At 44.5% G+C, this 16,688-nt stretch overlaps 1 protein-coding gene across 2 annotated transcripts; it reads left to right on the forward strand.

Annotated features, from left to right (window-relative positions):
* The first annotated feature begins 61 nt into the window (after positions 1-61).
* AHSA1 (activator of HSP90 ATPase activity 1) lies at positions 62-16,355 on the forward strand. 2 transcript variants are annotated; one of them, XM_077323336.1, is made up of 10 exons: positions 175-311; positions 3,352-3,468; positions 4,225-4,415; positions 4,591-4,673; positions 7,865-7,982; positions 11,469-11,557; positions 12,965-13,099; positions 14,277-14,378; positions 15,495-15,546; positions 15,933-16,355. In XM_077323336.1, exons 5-10 carry the CDS (start codon positions 7,916-7,918, stop codon positions 16,103-16,105), a joined length of 618 nt encoding a protein of 205 aa, XP_077179451.1. In that variant the 5' UTR covers positions 175-311; positions 3,352-3,468; positions 4,225-4,415; positions 4,591-4,673; positions 7,865-7,915; the 3' UTR covers positions 16,106-16,355. The 2 variants fall into 2 exon arrangements, with proteins under 2 accessions (XP_077179450.1, XP_077179451.1); XM_077323335.1 differs by lacking the exon at positions 3,352-3,468 and having other exon boundaries at positions 62-311.
* The last annotated feature ends 333 nt before the right edge of the window (positions 16,356-16,688 follow it).

Raw genomic sequence — 16,688 nt, forward strand, 5'->3', positions numbered from 1 at the left:
TCGTCGGGCAGCGAGCGGGGAAACGGAAGACGTCTGGGGTGGTGACGGAAGTGGGGGCGGCGCGGTTGCCGGCGCTTCTAGCAGATTCTAGACGGCGCGTGTGCGCGCGGGGGGAGGGACGGCGCTCCGCCTCGGCCGGCCACAGGAGGAGGACGAGGAGGAGCGGCGGCGGCGGCGGCGGCGGCGGCGACAGGAGCGGCGGCGGAGGCAGCGTGCTTTCCAGGGGCGCCGATGGCCAAGTGGGGAGAGGGCGATCCGCGCTGGATTGTGGAGCAGCGCGCGGACGCCACCAACGTCAACAACTGGCACTGGTGAGTGGGGCGGAGGGGAGGCTGAGGGAGAAGCCGCCACACTCCTTCCTTCCCTCCCTCCCTCCGTCAGCCAGCCGACCGGCCGGCCGGCGCTTCTTTCAGGGACGGTCCTCCTGCCCCGCCCGGCCTCCGCTTTCCGCCTCTGGGGCGCTGCGGGGGGCCTGGCTGCGTGGCCCTGCGGGGCTCTCGCTTGCCTCGCCCATGGGGAGGCCATCGGGGCTTCGTGCTAGGCGGGAGGGTGAGCCAGGCGGGAGTGCGGGTGGGCAGGCAGGGGCAGTGCGAAGGAAACCCTGGTGGCTTGCCCCTGCCCCTTGTCAGCGGCTCGGTCGGCCGAAGTCTGCGCGGGGAACTTCTCACAATAGAGCAAGACGTGAATCACCAATGGATGTGTGCAGATCAAGTTACCACGTGTTTTTAAAAAGGCTTCCTTCGTATGTGCGTTGGGTGGCAGCCCCGAATTTGCTGTTTTGTCTTCCACTGGGTTTTTTTTGAGAGGTTTAGGGTCTTAAGACCTGTATTTAAATGATATTCTGGCAACAACCCGCCCCCCCCCCTCCTCTTCCATAGAATGAAGAGTCTTGTCACTTTTTATCCCAGCAGCATGTTATGTTTTGGTTCAACACACATACTGTGCTCCCCTCCCAATCGAGTTATTTAGGGCTGACTTTCAAAGCTGTGGGTTGATACTTACTGTTCCATGTATTGTCTACATTCCATGTGAACCCTCCTGAACCTCTGGGGAGGGTGGTATACAAATATAAATAAATAAATAATTACTGTCTTGGGAGAGCAGTATATAAGTATAATAAGTAAATTAAAGAAGATACATGTCAAGTTGTGAGATCTAGAAATTTTATAGCAAAAAGAAATCAAGGTAGTACTTGAATTTGGAGCTATCCAGTAACATTGACTGGCAGATGTATTAAGATGAAATAGAAGATGGGTGGTTGTCTTCACGATCTGCTTATAAATAATCTTGGGAGATACTGCTGGAGGCATAATGTAGATCTGGATGTTTCTTTGTCTAGGAAGGCAAGTCTTCTATTCCATGGACATTCATTTAAAAACCTTATAGGTAGGGTACCTGCCCCAACATCTGGCCTGGTGCTATGTATATAGAGTTCAGTTTACTTATTTATTTAGATATTTTAAGATCTGCTTTTCTCCTGTTAAAACAAGTTAGTGCTTTTTGTTATATTATTGCAACTCTTTTTTGTTGTTGTTGTTGCAACAATTGCCCTCAGGTACTGAAAACTGAATCCTGTTCATGGTGGCAGGGACACAAGATGGATGCAAATCAATTGATCAGTGTATAAAGAGTCCCTTCCTGCAGTCATTAAAAGCCCAAGGATGTTAATTCTTTGTAGACTAACTGATTTATTGTGCCATGATTTTTTGTGCTTGACACAACCTGCTCCTTTCAGGATTAATGCATGGACAGGTCACTCTTGGTACAGCCAGTTTTGTTCCCTGAACAGTCAAGCTACTATTGTTCTACATCACTGGACAGTTGGGAACATGATCGCCATACTTCTTCTATGATCAGAGAATAAAAATTATGTTTTGAGGTGTAGGAGGTTTGGAGAAGGGAGGAATAGAATGGGTATATTATAATTGCATATGGAAATAGCTAGACCATTATACCACAGGATGGAGTTAGTTTGATTTGAGTCTTGTTTGAGATCGTGGCTTATTCAATTGTCCTGCACAGAGCATGTGCTTCTTGCAGCCCCTGAGAGCTTTTCATGGATAGCTGCCCGCTCTCCCTCTAGCCTCAGAAAAAACTTAAACTGCAAAATCAGGAGACATAGGCAATGCTAAGAGAGCCAACAGCGCATGCTGCAGTAGTGAGCAAACCATCTGTGTCCAGCATTTGACGCAGCAACACTCAGGCTAAAGTTAATTCCAGCTTCAACTAAAACTTAGAAGCTTTATGTTCAGAATCCACATAAACGATATTTCAGTCTTGGGTTTCAGAACAGAACTCTTGGCAATGATGGATTCCTGTCCTGAGGACCCTAGTAATGTGACAGAATATTATGAAGTATTGTGCTTTCCTTTCTCTTCATCCAAGCCCTGGAACTCAGGCTTGGTATGATAGCCTTGTGAGTTTTGAATATGACTTCAGTTGACATATATTGTAAATATAGGTGTTGCATCCTTTATGTGGATGGGGGCAGTAACAAATAGGTGGGAAAGGCTGGATTCATTTCCTGTCTCTGCTATGGTCAGGAACTTTCACAAGCCAATATTCCATCTACGAACAACCCTCACCATTAGATAGTGTTTTCTAATGTGTAAGTGGAAAGGAGGTTCCACTTTATATATTAGAATTAGAATGCATTTTCTGACAATGAGGGCTATTTGTTGATGGAATATGTTGCCTTGGAGAGAGGTAAAGTCTCCTTCATTGGACGTTTTTAGGAGGAGATTGGATGAGCACCTGTCAGGAGTATGTGCTTTTTAAGTCCCTGAGAAGATTGGGGGCTGGGCTGGATGGCCCTTTGGGGTCTCTTCTGGCTCTGTGTGATTCTGATTCATTCTCTCAGATCTCCTAAAATGGGGATAATGTACTATGTAGGGAGGCTTTCTTAAGCACAGAATCTTATGTAGCCAATGTGTCACAAGTGCAGAAGGACTTCAAGGCACTTCTGGCCTTTTGAGTTGGCCATTAGTGCAGTAAGGAACATAGTGATACTGAAAAAGTCACATCTATCTGTATTTGAAATCCTGGCTAATCAGAATTTGGTTCTTCTGTTATCTACCAGGAAAAATTCTGTTTGTATATATAGTGCCCCCTTTTTTCTCTATAATGTTATAGATAATCCATCTCAGATAATTTAAGAACTATGGTCGTAGCTTTTATGAGCCCATATGCATATTGTTTAGTGTTGTGTTCCTGCCAGTGCAGATGAACAAGCATTCTTAAAGGCTGGGGTAGATTAGAATATAAGCACAATAACTTTGAGTCAAATCCTTTAGCCTACTGTATCATTTTCAATTTCCTTCCACTTTTGCCTTGTGATTAAACTCTCTGCAGTGGTCAAACTTCAAGAGAATCCAGTCGATTGGCTATACCTACACGTCCTGATGATGGGCAACCACTGGGATTGGCTACTCATTAATAGTGTTAATGATCTCATTCTCAGATTACAAGGTAGTTTTTACATTTTAAAAAGGAGTAGTCTGTTTGATTTTGACCTTGAACTCCACCTGCATATATACTCTACTGAGGCATGGCCTTCGTCAAAATATTGTGCTAGTGCCCAGGTCAGAAGACAGCATGGCTTCTCTTTCAAGATTTAGGATTATGTGGCATGTAAACATAGTAACTGGAGTGTAATTTTTGTATAATTCAAGCCTGAGCTATTCTATGGTAATGTAGAACATCTCTGGTGTAGAGAGAAGTTGTAAAATTAAGCATATTTTTCTTTAAAACCAAGGATTATATTCCCTTCTAATAGCCTAACAGAATTTATTTCTAAATAAGTAGTCTCTCCCTTTCTGGGAGCCTTAATATATCAGTAATAAGGTTTAAAAGGTAAGGTTAAAATACCTTCTGTTGCTGTCTCTAATTTCTTGACATAGTGGTAGGAACTGAAGTAAATGTGGAGGAATTATGGGATTAGAAATGGAAATAAATCTGATATGGTCTCTATATCATGTTTGGCTTGGATTGTACATGAAAGAGTTTGGGTGTGTTATGTAAAGTATAGTTAATATATCTTGATTTCTGTTTTCCAAGATTATGCCAGGAAGGTTTCTTAAATTCAATTTTGAAGTGTCACTTTTCAAGCCATGTTTTAGGCAACTCAGTGAGAGGAAAGGTCTGTAAAACATTTCACAGTACCGAAGGGTAGAAAGTTGACCACATATTACTGAATTTTCAATTTGAGATGTTTTCTCTCCTTAGGACTGAAAGAGATGCATCTAACTGGTCATCAGAGAAGCTGAAAACTCTGCTTCTGTCTGTTAGAGCAGAAAATGAAGAGGGATCTTGTGAAGTGACAGAAGTGAGTAAGCTGGATGGAGAGGCATCTATAAATAATCGCAAAGGAAAGTTAATTTTCTTCTATGAGTGGAACATCAAGCTAGCTTGGACAGGTGAGTTGGCTGTGAGTTCTCATGCAGGGTACTGAATAGTCACAAGGCAGGTTCACTAAAGAATAAAGAGAGAATAATTCTGTAGTTTTGAGGCCGTCAAAACCTGCTAGGAAATGATTTTAGGGAAGTGAAATAGAGTCAACCTGTAATTTAATTATTACGTTTTTGTCTACAGGCATCTCAAACACAGGTGTCAAGTACAAGGGGCATGTGGAGATACCCAATCTTTCAGATGAAAATGATATTGATGATATTGAAGTAAGTACAGTTCATATTGCTGAGTACTACTTCATTAGACCACAGTGCTAAATAGTTCCATGTTTTACAGTAACTGTGAATTACTGCATTTTCTTATAGAAAACTTTAAAAGGGGATTAGGTAGAATCATGGCTACTAGACATGACAACTAAAATGAGCATACCCTTTGAGAAGTAATGTTTCTGAATAAGAACGTGAGAAGAGCCCTTAGATCAGACTTAGTAGTCCATCTGATACGGCATCCTGTCTCACATAGTGGCAAACCAATTACTGATTTCTCTTTTCCAAACTGAAAAGTCCCAGTCTCTTCAGTCTTCCTTTGTAGGAGAGGTTCTCCAACCCCTTAATCATCTTAGTTGTCCTCATCTGTCCTTTTTCCAGCTCTGCAATGTCCTTTTTTGGAGATGCAGTGACCAGAATTGCACCTAGTATTCCAAAAAAGACAGTACCATAGAACTATACTGAGGCACTGTAATATTGGCTGTTTTATTTTAAATCTGTTTCCAAATAATCTTTAGCACATAGTTTATCATTTCCATTTTCATTGAGCTATCCATTACAGCCAAAAGGTTTCTTTTCCTCTTGGTCTCAGTAAATTCAGATTCCGTTTGTATATACTTAAGATGGAGTTTTTTTTGTTTCATTGTGTAACTTACACTTACGTACATTGAACTTCGTTTGCCGTGTTGTTGCTTGCTCACCCAATTTGAGATGATTCTTGTGGAGTTCTTGGTTTTCAGCATTCTGAATAATTTGTTTCAACTGCAACCTGTGAGCAGGGTGTGGTAGGGATATAGGTTAGGAAGGTAAGGTGCAACATTAAGGATTCAATAAAGGTGAGAAGATATCATTGCTTGACTAGGGAGAAGAATTCATGCCAAATGGAAGTAAAGGTTTTAGGAGCTTCTTGCCTGTTATACACTATTCTCTCTTTTGTACAAAGGTCTAGCATATCATTGATGGAAGGAGATATTTGAGATTTCTGGTATTGTAAAATGATTTGCTTAGCAACTAAAGCTGGCTTTTGGATTAAAAGTATGTAGTATTTTGAAGAGGACCCATAGAATTGGTATATATCTTAGGATGAGTTTGTTGGGTCCTCCACATGAAACCAGTTTGGATGACCTTGGGCCAGTCATAATTCTCTGTGTTCTGTCAGCCCAACCAACCTCACAGTTTATCTGTTGTGGGCAGAGGAAGAGAAGGTGATTGTAAGCTGTTGTGAGACTCCTTTGGGTAGTGAAAGGTGGGGTACAAAAACCTGCTCTTCTCCTGGTCCAAAAATGGATGCTGATGTTTTAGTTGCATATATTGACAACTGGCTGTGGACAGGAGATTAAATTATGTGGACAAAATATCAAATGGTTTAAAATCCTCCTCTGGTCCAATTAGCTAAGTGTACTAAACCACTGGAGATCCATTGTCTCCAAAAATCACCTTTATTTCCTACCCAAATCATTGGATTTGTCCAGATTGTTAGATCTCTGTAAGTGTACAAGTCAAAAGACAACTGAGTGCCAAACATACACCAATTCCAGATAAATGATCTTTTGGATAATTTAAATGGGTAGAGTCTACTTACATGGGTAGAGTCTACTTACATAGATAAAATCTGGTCATTTCCAAGTGAGCCTAATCAGGCTGTCTGGGAGGAAAACCCACACCAAAGGCCCCACAAGAGCAAAATATACACTATGATCGTGTGTTGAACCATGTCCACTTGAGTTGCAGCCTGGATGTTAACGGACTGAATCTGTAGAGAGGCCTGAGGCTCAATCAGATATGCTGTTTACAGGCCAGAGGCCCCACCGTACTTGTAATCTGCAAACTTGGTCACTATACTGTGTACACATACATACCAGTTAATTTATGAACAAATAGAAGAGCACCAGCCTCGATACCAATTCTTGTGGAATGCCACTGCTTACTGCTCTACATTGCAAGAACTGTCCATTTATTTTTACACTATGCTTCCTGTTGCTCAACCAATTTTTAAAAATCAACAATAATAATCCGATGTAGGTGAGTTTCATGGATCACTGTGGCTTGGTGTTCTAGGACCAGGTAAGGCATTAATAGCTTCGTCTGGTGCAGATAGTAGAATGTGTGGTGAGCGACGTTTGTGATCTCCATTGATAAAGAAGGTCACCCCCAAGCTTTTGACAATGTGCGAAGCTGTTAATTGCATTCTGTCAAGGCAGGGGAGCCACAATTCCTTGCCCAGCCATAGGAACTCGGACTTTGAGGGGAGCAGGTGGCTGTGCCAGAGCTATTGTGCCAGAGCTATTGTGCCACAGCCTCCAGGCATCCACTTGCCAGCACTTTTGGCTTCTGCAGCTCAGTGGAGGGGGGAGTAGTTCCCACACCTTCCTGGTCCACCAGGAGGGCAACTGCTGCCTCAGCTTCCCCCTCCCACACACATACTCGTTCTCCCTTTGCCTCCCCTTCTGCATACAACCTCCACATGCCTAGCTTAAAAGTGGTAACAGCCAGTTCTCTACCTCTAACTGTTGCCTCTGATTTAGAAGGGCAGTGAGACCAACTGATAAAATTCGTGTCCTTGTGCACAAATGCAGACCGCCTTACTGTGTTTTGGGTGAATTTAACACACACACCCCAGTTTCCATTTTTGCTTGAAGTTCTCAGATTTTTCTACAAACCTGGACAGTCCCCTAAGGTTGCTGAGAAATCTTTCTGTGTGAATGACCCCAATCTGCTGATTTAGGTGTCTGCAAATGTCCCTCCTTCTCAGCTAGATATATAGGTCAAGATGGGTAAGCGTGTCTCTCCGTAGCGAGTCACAAAAGTTCTGGCCCTGACACAAGTTTGGTTAGTTTTTAAGGTTCTACAAGATTCTTGCTCTTCTCTACTACTAGATATATATTTAGGTTACTCAATGAAATCAAGTATTACTGGTTGGATTTTAGGCACAACTGTCCATTGATATGTTTCCAATTAGACCACACAACATCTGCATCTCTCACCAGTTCCTGAGCCGTGTTCAAAATAATGTCCAAGAACACTACCCTTCTGGTTGGCTGGGTGACCAGCTGTTTTAGTGCATAGTCATTTATTATGTTTAGGAATCTCATTTCTGCTGTATGACTTGAGCACATGTTTACCTAGTCAAAGTGAGGGTAGTTAAAATTGTCTTTGTGCCTATTGTGCTTTTACGTTCCTCCCCTTCTTAGATCAGCGTTTCTCTTGCCAAAGATGAGCCAGACACCAACCTCCTATTCTTGATGAGAAAAGAAGGTGTGCAAAAGATCGCCAGTGCTTTGGAAACTTACATCAGTACTCTGAAAACAGGTATGCATACAGGGTAACAGAAACAGTACAGGACTCTTGCTGGAGCTTTCCTCTCTAGCTTTCCAATGGAGGACAGGTAACAGTTGCAGTTTCTTCCGATGAAAAACTTTGTTTGGGACAGACTACTTCTCTCAAGTCTCTGTGAGCAGGGTGTGGTAGTTGAGCAGTGGACTCTAATTTGGAGAGCTGGGGCTGATTCCCCACTCCTCCACCTGCAGCCAGTTGGGTGACCATGGGCTAGTCACAGTCCTGTTAGAGCTGATCTCTCAGAGCAGTCCTGTCATGGCTCTTTCAGCCCCACCTACCTCACAGGGAATCTTGTGGGGAGAGGAAGGGAAAGGTGTTTGTAAGCTGCTTTGGGTCCCTTGGGCAGTGAAAAATAGGATATTAATAAACAACTCTCCTTCTAAATGGCTGTTCATATTGTCTTCAGCCACTTAAGTAGTTTTACTTGATAGTTTCTCATCTTTATAACTCATTAGTTAGTTCAGAGAACAACATATGCTAGCAAAACTTGAAGCGATAGATTGTAACTAAATAAAAGACAGTTCCATCTAACTATTATACAGTGTTGCCTGTGAGGAGCCCTGCAGCAACACTGTACAGAATCATAGAGTTGGAATGGTACCTCCAAGGCCATCTAGTCCAACCCCCAGCACAATGCAGGAACTCACAACTACCTGCCTACCCATGGTGACCCCAAGTTCATGCCCAAGTGATCCCTCCACCAAAAATCTCCAGAATCCAGCCTGGCCTGGAGGAAATTCACCTACCCACAGCAGCTATTAGCAATTCTCTGGGTATGCAAGGAAGGGCCACAAGAGACAAACATTGGCACATCCTTTCCTGCCCACACAATCTGCATAAAATCAGCATTTCTGTCAGATGATTACCTACCCTCTGCTTAAAGACTTCCAGAGAAGGAGAACCACCTCCCGAGGAAGTCTGTTCCACTGATGAACCACTCAAAATGTCAGGAACTTCTTCTGGATGTTCAGCCAAAAATTCTTTAGAATTAATTTCAACCCATTGCTTCCGGTCCAACCCTCTGGGGCAACAGAAAACAATTCTGCTTCTTTATATGACAGCCCTTCAAGTATTTGAAGATGGTTATCATATCACGTCTTAGTCGTCTTCTCTCCAGGCTAAACAGGCCAAGCTCCCTCAATCTTTCCTTATACAACTAGGTCTCCAAATCCCTCACCATCTTTGTAGCCCTACTCTGGACACGAGCCAGTTTCTCTACATCTTTATGGTGCCCATGGTACTCCAAGTGAGATCTAACCACAGCAGAGTAAAGTGGTAACATCACCTTGCGTGAACTGGACACTATACTTCTTTTAATACAGCCCAAAATCCTGTTTGCATTTTTAGCTACCAAGTCACACTGCTGATGCATGTTCAGTGTCTGTTCTACTAAGGCCCCCCAGATCCTTTTCACACGTACTACTGCCAAGACAAGTCTCACCCATCCTTTAGTGGTGCATTTGATTTTTCCTACCTAAATGCATCATGAGAAAGGCGGGATTAGAGGAGTCACAAATTGGGGTCAAGATTGCAGGGAGAAATATCAACAACCTCAGATATGCAGATGATACCACTCTAATGGCAGAAAGTGAAGAGGAACTAAAGAGCCTTTTGATGCGGGTGAAGGAGGAATGTACAAAAGTTGGCTTGAAACTCAACATCAAGAAAACGAAGATCATGGCATCCGGCCCTCTCAATTCCTGGCAAATAGATGGGGAAGAAATGGAGGTAGTGACAGATTTTATTTTCCTGGGCTCCAAGATCACTGCAGATGGGGACTGCAGCAAAGAAATTAAAAGACGCTTGCTCCTGGGGAGGAAAGCTATGGCAAATCTAGACAGCATCCTAAAAAGCAGAGACATCACCCTGCCAACAAAAGTGCGTCCAGTCAAGGCAATGGTCTTCCCAGTTGCAATGTATGGCTGTGAAAGTTGGACCATAAGGAAGGCCGAGCATCAAAGAATTGAGGCTTTTTGAAATCTGGTGCTGGATAAGACTCTTGTGAGTCCCTTGGACTGCAAGGGAAACAAACCGGTCAGTCCTAGAGGAGATCAGCCCTGACTACTTCTTAGAAGGCCAGATCCTGAAGATGAAACTCAAATACTTTGGCCACCTCATGAGAAGGAAGGACTCCCTGGAGAAGAGCCTAATGCTGGGAGCGATTGAGGGCAAAAGAAGAAGGGGATGACAGAGAATGAGGTGGCTGGATGGAGTCACTGAAGCAGTTGGTTCAAACTTAAATGGACTTCGAGGAATGGTAGAGGACAGGAAGGCCTTGGAGGATCATTGTCCATAGGGTCGCGATGGGTTGGACACGACTTTGCACCTAACAACAACAACCTAAATGAAGTAGTTTACATTTTTCACTATTAAAATTCATTTTATTAAATTTAGCCCAATTTTCCAGCCTGCCAAGGTCATCCTGTATCCTGATTCTGTCCTCTGGTGTGTTTGCTACCCTTCCCAGTTTAATGTCATCTGCAAATTTAATAAGCATCCCTCTATTCCTCCATCCCAATCATTTATGAATATGTTGAACAAGAACATGTGTGGAAAGATGATGTGCCTGTCCATTAGTGCCTCTATTCAGACCTAGGTGTGAATTAGACTCAGTGCAGGAGTGAGGAGTCAATATGGTGCTGCCCAGCTCTCTCCTCTTTAATTGCTATTACTATGAATCTTTGGCAATCATTACTCATTCTGATGCCCTGACCTCATTAGCCCAGGCAAGCTCAATCCAGTCAGATCTTGGAAGCTAAAAAGGGCTATCGCTGCTTAGTATTTGAATGAGACACCACCGTGGATTTGGATGTTCCTCCATGGGGATCATGACACGGAGGCAGGCAGTGGCAAACCACCTTTACCTGACTACCAGGCTGTCCTCAGATCTCCTGGCTACATACACACGCCATATGATAAATAGCTGCCCTGAGATGCTAAGTGAGGAGTGGACTATGTCAGATAAGCAAATACTCATTCTTCTGAGAGGATCTCACTTTTTATTTACTAATTCAGAATTTTCTGCATATCTAACTTGGAAAAGTCATATAAATTTCAAATTTTTAAGGAAATTGGCCTGCAGTCTGTATCAGGATACATAGTTTGAACCGGTAGAATGAGAGTGCAAATCAAGTAAATGCTTTCTGTTTCTGGGAGTAGCAAGTCCCTTAGTTCCTTCCCTATCTGCAGCAGAGCAATTGGGATTTCTCAGTGCTCTCTTCTGTTGGTGGATAGTTCTTAAGTTTATAAACCTGAAATTGCCATATGCCCTGGAAATAGTTTTCTCATCTCGTTTGATGTATACGATCATTTTGTGTTTTTTATTCTAATTCTGGTTTTCATGGAATTCCTGCTTTAATGATGTACCGTAACAGCCATGTTTATGAATAAAATAGGGATTGATTAAGATCCTACTAATTCCATGCGAGCAATCTAAGATGGATCTTCATGTCCTTTCAGAGTTTACTCAAGGCATGATCCTGCCCACAGTGAATGGTGAACAGTCAGAACCAACCCCTCTTCCTGTGTGTAAACCAGAAAAACAGAAGGTGAGCAAATCAGTTTCTGGGTACGTATGGGTCAACATCCAACCACATTCTGAAAGTATGTGAGCCTTTTAAGTTTTCTTAAGAGTGGCTAGCAACTTTACATCAGTTTTCCTCCCCCCACAAGGGCCTACATTTGTTCCCCGTGGCAGGAGGGGGGAGGGAGACTGAGTGAGCTTCAATAGAATAAGGAAATCAGAAATCACCATAATCTTTTAAGAAAACTTGTGACCACTTAGATTTTTGGACCTGTATGATTGGCTGTAGGACCTTGTTTTCAGATAAGCTGAGCTGGAAAATGTGATCCAATGTGTTTTACAGCAGTGGTCCCCAACCTGCGGGCCGCGGCCCGGAACCGGGCCGCAAAGGCCATGGCGCCGGGCCGCGGCTCCCTCTCCCCGCCCCCCCCCGCAGTAAAAAACTTCCCAGGCCGCAAGCTTGCGGCCCGGGAAGCTTCTTACTGCGGGGAGGGCGGGGAGAGGGAATCATGGCCGGGCCGGGCCGCGCCCGCGCGGCCCGATCCACGGGTGCGGCCCGCGGGCGCGGCCGGGCGCGGCTCGATTCGCGGGTGCGGCTCGCGGGCGCGGCTCGTGGGCGTGGCCCCCGCGGTCCCTGCGGGCGCGGCCCAATGCCCTGCCGGTCCCCAGCCTAATAAAGGTTGGGGACCACTGTTTTACAGGATAACATATCCTTACTTTGAAGTAATAAAACAGCTGCTTCCTCACACCTGTATGGCAACAGCCTCAGTCTTTTGGCTTGTATATCAGTATAATGCATGCTTTTAAAAATGTGTTTATTATGTTACCTTCTTATATGTATGTGTAAAACCCTCTTTAGTGCACCTGACCACTAAAGCATGTGAATTACCACTGAGCAGAGAATACGGTTTCCAGAAAGCCTAGTGTAGTGGTTAAAAGCAGCAGCTTCCAATCTGGCAAGCCAGGTTGATTCCCCACTCCTCCACATGCAGCCAGCTGGGTGACCTTGGGCTCACCACAGCACTGATAAAGCTGTTCTGACCGAGCAGTAATATCAGGGCTCTCTCAGCCTCACCTACTTCACAGGGTGTCTGTTGTGGGGAGAGGAAAGGGAAGGCGACTAAGCCACTTTGAGACTCTTTGGGTAGAGAAAAGCGGCATATAAGAGCCAACTCTTCTTCTTCATCCTCTTCTTCCTCTTCCTGTAGATTCTTCAGGTAGTATAACTGATGCGGACTTCTAAGACTGGCCACTGTGCTTGTCTTACGGATTGGTGATTTGACGGGGTGAGGAGGAAGTGTGGCTTTAAGTTTCTCTCTTGCTGTCAAGGGAGCTGTGACAGCTCCTTGTGAAATCTACAACAGCTGCTTTAATGGGTACATTCTGCACTGTTACGATGCTCTAGCAATTAAGATAAGTCTTGTTTATCTAGGCCCCTGAACATGCAGCTGGCAATGCATTTAAATCCAAATCAGTTGGAGTCAAGATTCCTACCTGTAAAATAAATTTGAAGGAAGTTTTCTTAACATCTCCTGATGAGCTGTACAGAATATTCATTACACAAGAGGTAAGTCGACTAATATGTGTATCTAGCAATGTGGCTAATTTTGCTCAGTATCTTTGTCAGCTTCTCAGAACACATATAGCAAGCAATGTCTGGTGGCTGCAGGAGATGAGTATTCCTCCATGTGTGTCTCCAGTGCCCGTCTTAATGTCCCAGATGCTGTGGGGCTGGTGGCCTGCTTTCAGCAGCAGAAGTGGGCTCTGTAGTGAAACCCTTCTACAGCTCAGGATGAGCTGGGGTGGGCAGGAGCTGAGAGCTCCACACCACCTCAGCTGGGGCTGGATCTTCTTCAGTATATCTGAATAGATATCCTTATCCATGGTTCCTCTATATATTTGTGAAACAGCCTGGGGGGTGGAATGTGTCTGGTTGTCCAAGTTGGAATAGGGCCAATAAGGGTGAAGCCAGCAAAGCTGATTGGCACTGCCTCTGCAGCTCCCGCCTTCTGTCCCTGGATTCTAAACCTCTTTGATCTCAGACGCGCCTCAGTGCCTGGAGCCAGCAGCAGGTAAGGGGAAAGGGCCATAGGCAAAGGGTCGTGGTGTAGGGCCTGCTAACGAGGGCCTCTTGGCCTGCTAGGCTGGTCCTGCTAACGAGGGCCTTCTGGCCTGCTGACTGCCTGCTAAGGAGCTCTGTCCCGGGCCCACCCCACTTGATCCGGCTGCGAGCTGCGGCCCAAAACCACCTTAAGCTGCCTGGCCAGAGGCCAGGGGAAGGGGATCCTTTCAAGGCCCGTTCTTAGGAACGGGCTTTGAAGCTAGTATCTAAATAAAAGCAAAAACACCACAGCCTTTATTCGGGCTCAGATGTATCGGTAGCTAATCTGATTCTTTTAAATGACACCTGAAAAATACTGGTATTTTTTCCGACTGTTTATACTAAATGCACACCCCTAGTTTACATATATCCCTACCGTTTCCTACCTCCAAATATTTTCCCCTCAGACCTGATTATTTAGAGAAGATGCATCCTTCCTTTCCCCATCCTTGAAACGGCACCTGTCTTCTTTGCAGTCTCTTAAAGGAGGCAAGAATCAGGGTCAGCATTTTGGAATGCTGGAGCCCAAATGGCTATCCTATTAATTTGAGCAGTCGGTTCCACTTTTGGTCTCGAAGTTATGATTTATGTACTGCAAGGTGTCACTTTGATTCTGGGCTGATGAGCTCCTTCTTCTCTGCAGCTGGTGCAGGCTTTTACTCACTCTCCTGCTGTCGTGGAGGCTGATAAAGGAGGCAAATTCCAGCTACTAGATGGCAGTGTGACTGGCGAATTTATTGAACTGGTGAGTAGCAGCTGTCTTGTGTTTGCTTATTGTCTCCTGGCTGCCTCAGGGCCCACGTGTGGCAGGATCTCATGGAGTTCATCAGTCACCATTCTTCTGCAGAATATAGATATGTGGACAATGTTGCTTCTGTTTGAATGGCCTATGGTAAAATTTATAAACTACCAGTGTGCTTTCAGTAAATGAAATCTTGCTAGCAGTACCTACTTGGCTTGTTGATCCATGCTTGGACTTGCATCCCATATAACATTACTGCTTTCTGAAGAACTCCTGAGTTGTTAGAAGTACCTCTTGTGCTAGTCTTGCTTTTCCACTTGCACAGGACAGAGTGCTAGCTATATGTCAGCAGGCCTCTTCTCACCTCCAGTAATGACCTTCTTTCATCAAGTCATTATCACACCTCCAAACTGGACTGTAATGACTGCATCAAATAGCCTTTTGGTTTTTGTAGACAGCAATGTGGATTGGAAATGAAAAATTAATCAGTGACAGGCAAACTCTAACAAACTCCTTGGTCCCCCCCCTTCCCCCTCTCTCAGATACACTCATATACAAACTCCTTCCTCTCCCATTCCCCCCTGCCCTTACCCCCTTACCTCTCAGTTGCCTGACCTCCTCCCTGGTCCCTCCCTCTCCCCATATCTCAGATTCACACACAGACACACACAAACTCCTTCCCCCATTCATCCCCCACCCTCATGACCCTCACCTCTGGCTTACCTGACCTCTTCCTGGTCCCTCAACCCTTTCTCAGACACCCACCCAGACTCCTCCCTCCCACCTCACCCCACCCAGACTTTCCACATCAGTAAAAACTTGATTTCACAGTAGCTGTTGTGCAGTGCCTTATGTAAATGAAAAGGCATTATTAAAACTTCTTTCTGGCAGGACCCAACCCTTGGTGATTTGTTATGTGACAGAACCTAGACTGGATAAACTCCTCATAGGATCATAGATTAATTTAGAATTATTGTGGTTTCAACTAGATTAATAGGAGCAAGTATTTTCATTACTTGTAACTAACAATAAGCATTTATCAGTATGATTTTTGTCCTTCTTTTGGTGTACAAGTGGGAATCTGCCCAGCAGCTAGCTTAACTTTCCCTACTCTTTCAGGTTCCGGAGAAACAGATTACTATGAAATGGAGATTTAAGTCATGGCCTGAGGGTAAGTACTTCCCCTGCATACAGCAAAATGCCGTTTTAAATGTAACTGCACTGCTGACTGTGTTTGAATGAAATGAAAAAAACACAAGGCTTCCCAGTTGATCTGCAAGGTTGTACTGAGAGTTCCCATAACATGAAGGGAAAATCACTCACCTGCATTTTGTACTAGTGATGTTGATGATGATTTTATTTTTATTGCCTGCCCTTCCCAGTTGGCTCACTAATCTCTCTTGCTATCTCAGCAGGGAAAAGTTGGAAAAGAATTGTGGTTCTTTCCCCCAGAGCAGATTTTGCTGAGGCTGGGAAAGAAACAGGTGGCTTGTCTAATTGCACTTCCCTTGGTTGTCCCCCAGTACTGATAGAAGCATTTTCTCTGGGGTTTTCTAGGGCACTTTGCAACCATCAACCTGGCCTTCAGTGATAAGGCTGATGAAACAGAAGTCCGTCTGGAAGGGAAGGGCATCCCAGCCCAAGAAGAGGAGAGAACAAGAGAGGGCTGGCAGCGGTACTACTTTGAGGGTATTAAACAGACGTTTGGCTATGGAGCCCGCTTGCTTTAACGCTGGCTACTGCGGAGAGTCTCCACCTGAAGATTCTGCCGTGTGAACTGATTGGCTTGTGTGTCCCTTTCTATCCTCTGTTTTGCTGTTGTGGTGAGCAGGATGACAGGATGGCTAGTGAAGGCCACTGAGCAGCACAGATTCCGATCCTTCACTGCTTGTGCATGTCTCCTGCTGCAGGGGATTCCAAGGTGGATTCTCATAAATGTACATACGTCGGTTCTGCTAAATAAAGATAACTTAAAGGTGATGGTCCTGTCTCTCGTGTTTGCATGATGGTCTGTGAGCTTTTTTATACCCAGAGAACAAATGGTCAAACCTCCTCAAGACGTTGGTTGGAAATTCTTAGCATAGTATCTGGGAAGGGGCAAGAGCCTGCTGTAGCCCTCTTAAGCACTTGGAAGGGGCTGGTTTATGCAGACTGAAGTGAGTATTGAGGTGGCAAAATGGGATGTTTCATTTTGGAGTGCAGGTGATGGATGCTAACTCTGAATGGTTCTTTGCAAGTATCTCTATTCAAATAAAAATCAGCAGAACAGGGGGAAAGCTTTTACACTACCTTTTCTATTTGGCCTAATTCAAT

This window comes from Paroedura picta, chromosome 2, assembly GCF_049243985.1.
Source record: "Paroedura picta isolate Pp20150507F chromosome 2, Ppicta_v3.0, whole genome shotgun sequence".
NCBI lineage: Eukaryota > Metazoa > Chordata > Lepidosauria > Squamata > Gekkonidae > Paroedura > Paroedura picta.

Excerpts from the sequence above, each read along its gene's own strand:
- AHSA1 (XM_077323335.1), top strand. The coding sequence starts at position 232 with ATGGCCAAGTGGGGAGAGGGCGATCCGCGCTGGATTGTGGAGCAGCGC. Across the intron at positions 14,379-15,494 it reads CTGGCGAATTTATTGAACTG|GTTCCGGAGAAACAGATTAC; the intron begins GTGAGTAGCAGC and ends CTACTCTTTCAG. Across the intron at positions 15,547-15,932 it reads ATTTAAGTCATGGCCTGAGG|GGCACTTTGCAACCATCAAC; the intron begins GTAAGTACTTCC and ends GGGGTTTTCTAG.